The sequence below is a fragment of the Schistocerca gregaria genome, chromosome 6 (genome assembly GCF_023897955.1).
Source record: "Schistocerca gregaria isolate iqSchGreg1 chromosome 6, iqSchGreg1.2, whole genome shotgun sequence".
Taxonomy (NCBI): Eukaryota; Metazoa; Arthropoda; class Insecta; order Orthoptera; family Acrididae; genus Schistocerca; species Schistocerca gregaria.
Window position 1 is genome coordinate 307,033,845 of NC_064925.1, and position 12,106 is coordinate 307,045,950.

At 40.2% G+C, this 12,106-nt stretch overlaps 1 protein-coding gene across 1 annotated transcript in view; it reads left to right on the forward strand.

Moving 5' to 3' along the window:
- The window catches only part of LOC126277930 (multidrug resistance-associated protein 1-like), a 333,662-nt gene that overhangs the window by 198,343 nt on the left and 123,213 nt on the right, over positions 1 to 12,106 (forward strand). The window contains exons 17-18 of the mRNA XM_049977507.1: positions 3,519 to 3,702; positions 11,926 to 12,082. Coding sequence (XP_049833464.1) covers positions 3,519 to 3,702; positions 11,926 to 12,082 — 341 coding nt within the window. The remainder of the gene's footprint in view (positions 1 to 3,518; positions 3,703 to 11,925; positions 12,083 to 12,106) is intronic.

Sequence of the window (12,106 nt, forward strand, 5' to 3'; positions counted from 1 at the left end):
ATAATGTGTGTAGAACAATACAGTTGCAAGATGTCACATATCACAATGCTGATCTATGGTGGAGCACTACCAAATAATCTGTTGAAATCGATTTGCAAAAGTGGATAAATAAAACATGATTTTGTGACTGGTTGCTGCATATTTGGTAATTGTAGTGACTATTGTTTACTTCTTTAATTATTTGAAATTGATAAATATGCTCTGACAAGAAGTCACTGTGAATTGGAATGAAATGCACCTGTATGTCAATTTATGCCATAAAGGAAAAACAAATCTATTATTGTATGAATGCTATGTAAAGAATGTAAAAACCAAATGAGAGCAAAAAGTGTACTCATATAATTGGAACTCAACAATGTAACAAAATTATAATTTAACAAACTGTACTAAACAAAATGACAATCAGACTGTAATGAATATAAGCAACAACAATGGCATGTCAGCAAATGAATAGGATGACTTTACTTTTTTAGTTGTATTTTTATTTATTTATTTTATTTTATTTTATTTTTCCTATGGGTATAGTATGTGGAAAAGACATTATAGGAATTTTGTGTAATCCAACAGTATAAAAGACGCTCAACAACAAAGTGCAAAAACATATGAAACCTGCCTGCAAAGTGATAAGTGTGCATGTGAGATATGTGGGTGAGCAAGTGATGAGCTAAAAATGACAATACTTTCTATAACAAGAATTTTCTGTGATTGACAGTGTCGTAAAAACATGAATTTCTGTGCTCAACAATGTCATAAAAACATGAATTTTCTGTGCTCGACAATGTTGTAGAAGCGGTAAGAAACTTACCTTGTTGGTGGATGTCGGATGTACGGCAGGTGTCCCCACTGAATAAGTGTGAGCAATGAGTTGAAATACATTCCTCGGGCTGCTGAAATGGAAATCAGTGGTCACCACATTGAAGATTTCACAAAGGATCACATCACTGAACCTGAGATTCACAAATTTTTCAGTGAAGACAATGTGAACGCATGACATGGGCACTCTGACTTAGTATTAAACACGTGAAAGTGAGCAGGGATGGTAATGGAAGTGAAGCTGCACACGCATGCTTCGCAAGCTAAACACTGGGCAGATACTGACTGACAATAATGGGACTATGCGCTTACAACAAGCACTTTTTGATGAAGGAAAACATGTGTATGTATGTGATAAGGGAGCTCACACACTTATATAAATTGAGAATCATATAGGACAACTCCAATGGCCAAAAAATAAAGGCTATGTCCATACTGGCCAGGGTTATCAACCAATAAAATGAGAAATAAGCTCAGACACTGTGCACCTCCCTATGATGTCAGTGCAAGGTGGGGGGCAATTGCAATGTATCATATAATTATTATTTTTTCCTTTCTTTTCTCCCACATTCTTTTCCATATATAACACTGGCATACAAACAAAACAAGTAGAAATACCCTCTTCAGTTTTTTAATTTCTTTATATTCATCTGTTTGTGTCTATAAGTTATAGCAGGCAGACAGATTACAAGTTCTGCCAAGTTAATATTGTTAAAAAAAAATCAGTTTCTCTCTATAAGTGGTAGCGGGCAGAAATATGAAGAGTTATGCTGTATTAATATTGTTCAAAATTGAGTATTCTAACCAAACATTAAAGAAGTGTTATAAAAGTTATTTGGGAGGCAAAATTTATTAAAGAAAACCATCTGTTCATCATTTCGTGATGTGCCAAGATTTCTGCATCAGGAGGATCGAAGCAAACAAGACAAATTTGAATGAGCAGAGTAGGGGTGATCATCATAACAAGCTCTATGCACAATAGTGGTAACAAGAAAAAGAAGTACATAAATGTAAATGCTGAATATATGTACTGAATATTGAGAGTGTGTTGATATTAATGCCAGTTAAAGTTCACTCAGAATATGTGTACCTTCCAAAATTTTTTCAATTATTCTTTCAGAATTTCCTTTTTAATTGTTTAAGCAGCAATTTTTTAATCAGTTTCCATTCCATATATTACATTTTATTCCCCCCACAATTATTCACTACACAACTAAATTTAAATGCTGCTGTTTTATAAACTAATATATAATATCTGTTATCACAAAATATCATTATGCTAGTCTGCATATATTTTACCTCGCCCGAGACAGCACCTAGCACCACACAGTGAAATTTTGTTGTTTGTTCTGAACATGATAACATAGCTGTGTGAACTTCATGTAGTCACTAAGTGATCTTGTTTATTAGGAATGTGAACTGTTGTCTGTCAGTCTGCACTTGATATTGGTGTTTTTTCATAGCTTCATTAAATGTGTTGATGACTTGCTTTGAGAACTGTGCAGAATGGAATATTATCTAATGACCTGTGATCTGTGTAAGGTTTCTGTCCATGAAATGTGTTGCCCCTGGACTAATCACAGAGAACATCTTCTAACCTGGTGTTTGTCAATTATAAAGCAAAGTTGTGAAGTAAACTGCTCATGATGCAATTTAAACATAATAAATGTGCAAGCTAGTGAAATTTAAAGTAATGTTGTGGTGTGTATTGTTATCTGACTTTGTGACATACCCCAACTGCTTTCAGTAAGAGTCTGAATTTAACGTGCTACCAAGGTAGTTCAGTCTGCAACCAAGATACTAATATTACACGCTTTCAATACTGTGCACTTATACATTAACACTGTTGTAGCCATATTGTTTCCATGTTAATGTTCCATTATGATTATGAGCACATAGAAAGGAAATAAACTTCCCAGTGCTTAAAACTAATAATATAGCTTCATTTATGAAACCAAACATGGAAAATTCTGGATTGAATAACAGGATGAAATAGGATAGATTGCTGCCCACTGTATAGAGGAGGCTTTGCATGCAGCAGGTACATTGATAGTAGACTGCTAGACATTGTAAACTATAGAATGTACAATTATTATGCAAATAGTAGTGATAGCACTCATGATTTTTACTGTGATAAGTTGCTGCTGGAACATATTTGGCTCTTGGTGCCTATAATCCTGAGAATATGGTAATCTCATTTAATAACATGATAATTAAAAAACAATATTGGTCACAAATTTCTTTTAATCAGAGTGACCGGTTTCAATCCTTAAGGATCATTTTCAGACTCCAGAGTGGCAGGTGGAATGACTGCCCTAGCAGTTCTGCCATTCTGGAGTCTGAAGATGATCCTTAAGGATTGTAATCGGTCTCTCCAATTAAAAGAAATTTGTGATCAAGATTGTTTTTTAATTATCATATTAATATCAGATCACTGATAATGTTTTCAAAAATTTTATCATTTAATAACTTCTGCCCATCACACCATTCTTCACCAAATGGGCAAATCACCACTGCTAATCTGTTCGGGTTTATTGTAAAGTATTCAGGTTATCATTTGCTGACATGCATTTCTTCATAATGAGGTTAATAGCTTACATGAAATGTGGAGAGTCCAGTAAACAAATTTTTCTCTAGAAGTTTGGTTGGAGAAATTGGGCTATTTTCAAGGTTATTATCAACACTAAAATTGACTTTTTTTCCAGACAAGATTTCTGGTGACACACAGTATAACATTCCTGCCAGAAGTTGACCTCATTGTAGTTCTTAAAGATGGTGAAGTTACTGAAACTGGTTCCTATAAGGAGTTGCTTGAAAAGAAGGGTGCATTTGCAGAGTTCCTTGTCCAGCATCTTCAGGAGGCTGACACAGAAGGAGGAGATAATGGAGGTGAGATTTAAAATTTAAAATGCCCATCATATTGCCTTTTGTTAATTCTGACTCACTTCCAGATAGTTTTTTGTGTTAGCTCATTGAGAATTGGAAATGTTGCAAATGTTTACAAATGTTAGGCTACAGTTGTCACACTTAGCATAATGTTGGTGCATGCACATGCGCAGCGACACACACACACACACACACACACACACACACACACACACACACACACACACACACACACACTTACACGCATACACATTAGCACTAATATTGACAGGATCAAGAATGTTGTACACATGGTAGTGAAGTTCAAGGTTGCCTGTTTTGTGGTCTGCTATGATTACTGATTACTAGGAATACAGCACCACTATTTATAGTTAAAGAAAAGATCCATCAAAATGAGTTCTTTTCCATCTGCCTTGTGAATATGTGTAACCAAATAAAGCAGATAGAGTATATTTCAATTGCTTATTTTTGTAGTTTCTTCCAAATTTTAAGTCTGTGTGCCCATAGTCCAGGTTTCACTAGAGCAATAGGCAGTTTTCTTGTTTAGATTTTGGTGTATACTTGAATAGCTAGATCAGACTTTAGTGAAACGATGTCAAAAAAATATTTCAAGCACTGTGTGACACAATTCTGCTTGTAGTACATGGTTCACATTTGCTTGGTTGAACTTGTAACTTCTGTGTTAGTTTCATGTACTCATATGTTTGTGTGCACTGTGAAGAGTCCTTACACTGTCTGTAAACTGATCAGTAGCAGGCACATGTTCAAAAATACTGTATTTAATCAAACAATGGGAAATCCAAGATGAAATGTAACAGTATTATGAAGAGGAAAGTTGCTACTCACCGTATAGTGGAGATGCTGAGTCACACGTAGGCACAGCTGAAAGACTGTAAAAATATAAGCTTTTGGTGAACAAGGCATTTGTCAGCAATAATTGACAAACACACACACACATGCGCGTGCGCGCGCACACACACACACACACACACACACACACACACACACACACACACACACAATGCAACTGACACACATGACTGCAGCCTCTGGCAGCTGAAGCCACACTGCGAGCAACAGCAGCAGAGGCGAAGAGGTAGCTGGGTAGTGGTGGGAGACAGTGACTTGTTGCTGGGGAACACACAAGGACAAGGTGTAGAGAGGGTAGGAAAGCTAGGTGCAGTCAGGAGGTTAGACAGGTAGCAGTTGAGAGGGGGGGGGGGGGCGGAAAAGGAGAAAAGTAAAAAGACTGAGTGCCATGGTGGAATGAGGGCTGGGAAGTGCCGAAATGGGAACAGGGAAGGGCTTGGGTGGGTGAGAAAAATGACTAACTAAGGTTGAGGCCAGGGGCGTTTACAGGAACATAGGCTACATTACACGGAGTATTGTCACCTGTGCAATTCAGGAAAACTGCTGTTGGTGTGAAGGATCTATATGACACAGGCTGTGAAGCAGTCATTGAAATTTAGGATGTTGTGTTGGGTGGTGGGGTTGGCAACAGGGTGGTTCACTTGTTTCTTACCTACAGTTTGTTGGTGGCTGTTCATGTCGACAGACAGCTTGTTGGTTGTGTTGCTCATAGAATGTAGCACAGTGGTTGCAGCTTAGCGTGTGTGTGTGTGTGTGTGTGTGTGTGTGTGTGTGTGTGTGTGTGCGCGTGTGTGCGCGAGAGTATATACCTATCCTTTTTTCCCCCTAAGGTAAGTCTTTCCGCTCCCGGGATTGGAATAACTCCTTACCCTCTCCCTTAAAACCCACATCCTTTCGTCTTTCCCTCTTCTTCCCTCTTTCCTGAAGAAGCAACCATTGGTTGCAAAAGCTAGAAATTTTGTGTGTGTGTTTGTGTGTTATTTTATTGTGCCTGTCTACCAGCACTTTCCCACTTGGTATGTCTTGGAATCTTTGTTTTTAATATGTTTTTCCCATGTGGAAGTTTCTTTCTATTTTATTTACATCATTAATTTGAACCCAACAATTACGTTTGTTATTGTCTCTGTTGCATTTCGAAATCTTTTCTATCATTTTACTTTCTCTTTTTGTTTGTACAAGTAGTTTCACTTTGTATTCATCTTCCCTTTTTCTGTAATCTACCATACATTTTATCCTGCCTAATTGTACTCAATAATACGTAATTTACTTCCAAACCGTAACCTAAAAACTTTAACACTTTCAACATTACCGCTGCTATAAAATCCACTGTTCCAAGTTTACAAACATTTCGTGTAAACTCGTGAATACTATTTCACAGCTTCAGTTCCTTTCACCCATTAAACAACCATCTCAGCTATTTCCAACAACTTTCGTTTTATTTCCATTCCCATTTTTCCCACATAACCGATCATTTTTTAGCAGCTTCCCACAGGTTTAAACGTTATTATTTCTTCGTCAAACAATTGTTAGCCTCAATTTCATAACCTGCCAGTACATAACCAGTCCTTTGAATACATTTACACGCATTTTTTTTTTTTTAATTTTCCTGAATTTCCCCACCCTTTAACGTGTTTTGGAGACAACACAACTACCTAACCTTTGCACCCATTGTTGTTCACCAACCTAAGTTCAGCACAGGATCAACATAGCTCATCTCAAACCAACACTTTTCCGACTTTTTTCACACTTTTTTTACACCTTTATCTCTCTCTCTATATATATTTATTTTCACTTTAACCTCATGTTACCCTTTCCACATTCTAATACTATGTCAACCTCACAACATCCTTACAATGACACCATTAAATTTTATTTACAGTCCCTCTGCAAACATGCCTTCACCCTAGCCAGATTACACTCCCATATTTTATTTACTCAGGCTTGTCCAACATTTGGCATTACCCCCAAAGGCCTCACACTTAAAGTTCCCATCTCTGGCTGCAATACTTCTTTCCATCAGTCCTTATACCAGTTCCAAACTGCACAATCCATAGCCCTCACCCGCCTAATCCTTCACCCATACATTGACTCTCCCAATGAACACACCCGTCAACTCCTATCCCAAATCAAAGTCCTCAATCTTCCTCTCCCACATCCACATCGGCTGTTCATAGCATCCTCCTACAGGCCAACCGCAAATTAGAACAGCATGCCACCGTCCACCTCAAAAAACTATCCAATCTCCTGGTTTCCCACCTCCGGAAAGGCAACTCACTCACCCTCCACAACCTTTCCAACAAACCTCAACCTCCTCTCATTGCACACAGACCCAGTCTCTCCCATCTATTCAATCTCCCACTTCCAGCTCCACTCCCCCCAACACCTCAAAATTCTAGTCAACACAATCTGGAACCACAACACCCAAATTCAGTAGTTAACCTTTCCTCCAAACCTCTCTCCCAATCCGAAACCTCTGTCCTATCCAAAGGCCTCACCTTCAGACCCACTCCCAGATTCAACCAAACTGCCCTTGTCAAAGATTTACTGTCCTACACTCATAGTCTCTGCAGGAAATATCACTTTACCACGAAGAAAAATAATCCTGATCCCACTCCTAATGATCCAACTCCCCAAGACACTATCCAAATCGAACCCTGCCTGGAACAGGTCCATCCTCCATCACAGCGGGACCCACCTCCTCTTCCTCAAAATCACCCTCTCCAAACCTTCCAGGAATTTCTCACTTCCAGCCTTGCCTCTCAATCTTTCTTGAAAAACCTTAATCCTACTCCCAGCATTACCACAGCCGAAGCCCAGGCTATTACTGGCCCAAACTCATTGCCGTTAAATATGTCTGCTTGTGTCTGTGTGTCTGTATATGTATGGATGGATATGTGAGTGTGTGTGTGTGTGTGTGTGTGTGTGTGTGTGTGTGTGTGTGTGTGTTTGTGTGTGTGTGTGAGTATATACCTAATCTTTTTTCCCCTTCTTCCTTAAAACCTACATCCTTTCGTCTTTCCCTCTCCTTCCCTCTTTCCTGAAGAAGCAACCATTGGTTGCAAAAGCTAGAAATTTTGTGTGTGTGTTTGTGTGTTTGTGTGTTATTTTATTGTGCCTGTCTACCGGCGCTTTCCTTCTTGGTAAGTCTTGGAATCTTAGTTTTTAATAGATTAGATGATTGATTTTACTGGTAGCCATGCCTTTGATGGTATAGGTGATGTTTGTGACAAGAGTGGAGTAGGTGGTGGTTGGAAGATGTATGGGACACTTCTTGCATTTAGGTCTATTTATAGGGATATGAGCCACGAGATAAGGGGTTGAGGGCAGGGGCTGTGTAAGTATGGACAGCAGAATACCACTTTGGGAGGATTGGGAAGGATAGTTGGCAGGACATTTCTCATTTTGGGGCATGATAAGGGGCAATCGAAACCCTGGTGAAGAATGTGATTCAGTTGATCCAGTCCTGAGTGGTACTGAGTTAATAGGGGAATGCTCCCCTATGACCAGACGGTGAGACTTTGGGAGGTTGTGGGAGACTGGAAAGACAAGGCACATGGATTTGTTTTTGAACAAGGGTGGGAGGATAATTACGATCTGTGAAGGCCTCATTGAGACACTTGGTATATTTTGAGAGGGACCACTTGTCACTGCATATGCAATGACCACAAGTGTCTAGGCTGTATGGAAGGTACTTCATGGTATGGAATGGGTGGCAGCTGCATGTGCTTAGTACGTTTGATATTGATGGATATACTGATGTAGCCACCTTTGAGATAGAGGTTAACATCTAGGAAGTTGGTTTGTTGGGTTGTGGAGGACCAGGTGAAGCTGTTGATGTAATGTGGATAGGGTGTCTTCACCCTTGATCCAGATCGCAAGGATATCACACTGCACTCATACTTGCCATTCTGTATTAACTGTCTCAGTGATGCACAAGAGATGGCTACAAGATTGCACTGATTGTTGGTGCAGCATCTTACATCTCACATTACTCCTGCTGATATCATTAATCCTCTCCCTGTGTCACTCTCCCTTATTTTCACATGTTATTTTCCTCACCTTCCTGCTGCCACATGATCTTGTATCTCATCCTTTGAATCCCTGCCAACCTCCCACTCTTTCTCCATTCTATCCCTGAATTTTCCCACCAATTTCACCTCATCCAGTCACATCTTCCATCCCCCTTCTTCACACTTATCCACCCTGTGACTTGCTACCCACAGTAAAATATTTCTTTTTTTTTTTTTTTAGTTATTTATATGTGATCTGATTGTGACTTCACACAAATTTTAGTGAGTGTTTGCCTTTTGCTATCATCAACTCCCTCAGATTTCATCTTGTTTCCACCTTTTTCATCTGTTTCTTCCTTTTTTGATTTTTCCCACGTACTTGGGTGTATTTTTGCAAATATTTTCAGACCTATTTCTAAGTTATTTATGTAATTTTTCACATTTTTTTCACCACCATGGTTCCTTGCTCCTTTCTTCTGTGTCAATGTAGAAAAGTTTCCTTGTCCCTAGCCAGAACCCAGTGCCACTTACTGTTCTAGTACTGTTGGTTGGCTCATGGCATCTCCCCATAAGGCCTTACCATCAAATTACCTACCTCTGGCTGCCACCACTCCTTCCACAGTGACCTCCATCACTTCAGATTCCACAAATCCTTAGCTCCCACCGACATAGTCCTCCAAACCCATGTCAACCAAGCTCAAACTTCTGCTCCTTTCCATCAGTAAAATTCTCCTGTTATGCAATCCCAAATTTCTGGCACCCATAACACACACTGAAACTCTTGCTCACCAGGAATAGCAACACGTGCAACACCACCTCAAAAAAAACCTCCACCCTGCTCACTTCCTACTGTTGCTCTGAAGTACCACTGTCCACTACCTCTACAAGAACCTCCAAGCCTCCCCCACATCCCCCTTACAGCTGACAAACCGTGTCTCACAGACCTACTACATTTACCCCACCAGAAGCCAAACAGACCCAAAACACAGTAATGAACCTTTCCTCCAGGAGCCTTAGCGCCACAGAAATATCACTCTTTCCAAAGACCTCACCTCGTGCCCCATTCCCATATTCAATCATGCAGGGCTTTTTAAAGACCCTCTGTCCTTCTCCTGGCCTCAACAGTGTAAAAACATTTTTGCCACAAACCCTACCAATCAGACTCAACCAAAGACCAATTTTGAACTCTGCCTGACTCAGTTCACTCCTCCATCCAACTGTGATCCACCTCACTGCTCCCAAATGACCCCCTCTTTAAGTTTCCAGAATTTCTTATCCTCGAACCTTGCCTTGTCATCATTCCCCAAATCTCTCAACATGCAAACTAACCTTACATGTGCAGAAATAACCACAGTCCACCACCTAAAAACTGATCCTTACCTTATGATCCTACCTGGGTACAAAGACTGCACCACCATTGTTTTGAACAGCAAGGATTACCGGGTGGAAGGATTCCACCAGATGTCAGATACATCCTGCCACAGTGACTCCATTCCAGAAATCCAGCAGGATATCCAGTCTCTCCTCAGGTCCTTAGGCCTATCCCAGAACCTCTCCCCAGTGTCCATCTCTCTGCTCACCCCTACTACTCCCTGCACTCCTACCTTCTACACACTTCCTAAAGTCCATAAAGCCAACCAGCCATGGTGCTCAATTGTGGCTGGTTTGCCCCCACTGAGAGAATCTCTGCTCCCATAGACCAACCCCTTCAGCCTATTATCTGGAAAAACCCTCATATATAAGATGTATCAATCATTTCCTCCACCAACTCACCACAGTTCCTGACCCTTTACCACATGCTGCCCTGCTTCTCACTATTGGTGTTTCCTTCCTTTACATGGACATTCCTAATGCCCATGACCTTACCATCGTTGAACACTACCTTTCCCAATGCCTGATAGATTTCGAACAAACAGTCTTCTTCCTATTCCCATGACCAATTATATCCTCATCCACAATCCACAATTAGTTCTCCTTTGAAGGCGTTACTTACAAAAAAATCTGGTATATGGCTGTGGGTGCCCACATGGTGTCATACTATGCCAACCTATTCATGGGCCACCTAGAGAAATACTTCCGAAACACCCAGAATCCTAAACCCCTCATCTGGTTCAGATTCTTGATGACATCTTTGTGATCTGGATTTAGGGTGAGAACACCCTATCCCCATTCCTCCACAACCTCAACAGCTTCTCCCCCATTTGCTTCACCTGGTCCTTTTCATCCCAACAAACCACCTTCCTAGATATTGACCTCCACCTCAAAGATGGCTACATCAGTACCTCTGTCCATACTAAATGCACTAACCACATGCAATACCTCCACTTCGACAGCTTCCACCCATTCCATACCAAGAGGCCCCTTCCATACAGCATCTGCAGTGGCATGCGGTCCCTCTCAAAATATACTGAATGTCTCACTGAGGCCTTCACATACCATAATTATCCTCCCAACCTTGTACAAAAACAAATCCTCGGACCTTAGCTTTCCAGTCTCCCACAACCTCCCAAGTCCCACCATCAAGTCACAGAGGAGCATTCCCCTCATAACTTAGTACCACACAGGACTGGAGCAACTGTATTACATTCTCCACCAGGGTTTTGACTACCTCTTGTCATGCCCTGAAATGAGAAATGTCCTGCCCACTAACCTTCCCACATCTCCTACAGTAATATTCCACCATCCACTGAACCTACACAGTATACTGTGAATTTGAATATTTTAAACAAGGTAAGCAGCATAACATGTTAAAAAAGTATTAGGCCTCAGTAATTGAGAGTGTTACTATTTAATGTACAAGTTTTCAGAATGTAGCTTTTATTTTATTTTATTTTATTTATTTTTATTTTTTATTTTTTACAGCTAAATACAATACTGGAATGTGCTAGGTAGATTACAAACAACAGAAGGAGTAAAAGTACCCATGCATGATATTGTTGAGATATTAAGTGGTAACAGATCATACAAGATATTGTCCAGAAACTTAGTCACAAACATAATGCCCTATTCTTTCTTGGAGATTGATGTGCTGCCCCCTGTCCCCCCCCCCCCCCGCCCATACCATCCCTCACTCCCCACCCTGTGCTGTTTTCCTTATGTACATAAACCTATGCAGTGGCTGAAATATACAACCTTTACTTTAACCTATTGTTTATATCTATTTTTTCCTTCAGAGCTTGAAGAGATCAAACAGCAGTTACAGACTGCAATTGGTGCCATACCAACCCTCACCCCCCCCCCCCCCACCCCACCCTGTGCTGTTTTCCTTGTATTCATAAACCTATGCAGTGGCTGAAATATACAACCTTTACTTTAAACCATTGATTATATCTCTTTTTTCCGTCAGAGCTTGAAGAGATCAAACAGCAATTAGAGACTGCAATTGGTGCTGGAGAACTATCTCAAAAATTGAAATGGACAAGATCACAAATTTCAGAAAGTCATAGTGAGAGTGGCTCAGACAATGATAAAAATTCACTGTCAATGTCAGGATCAGTATGCAGGTACAGACCTTTTTGTTATTATCA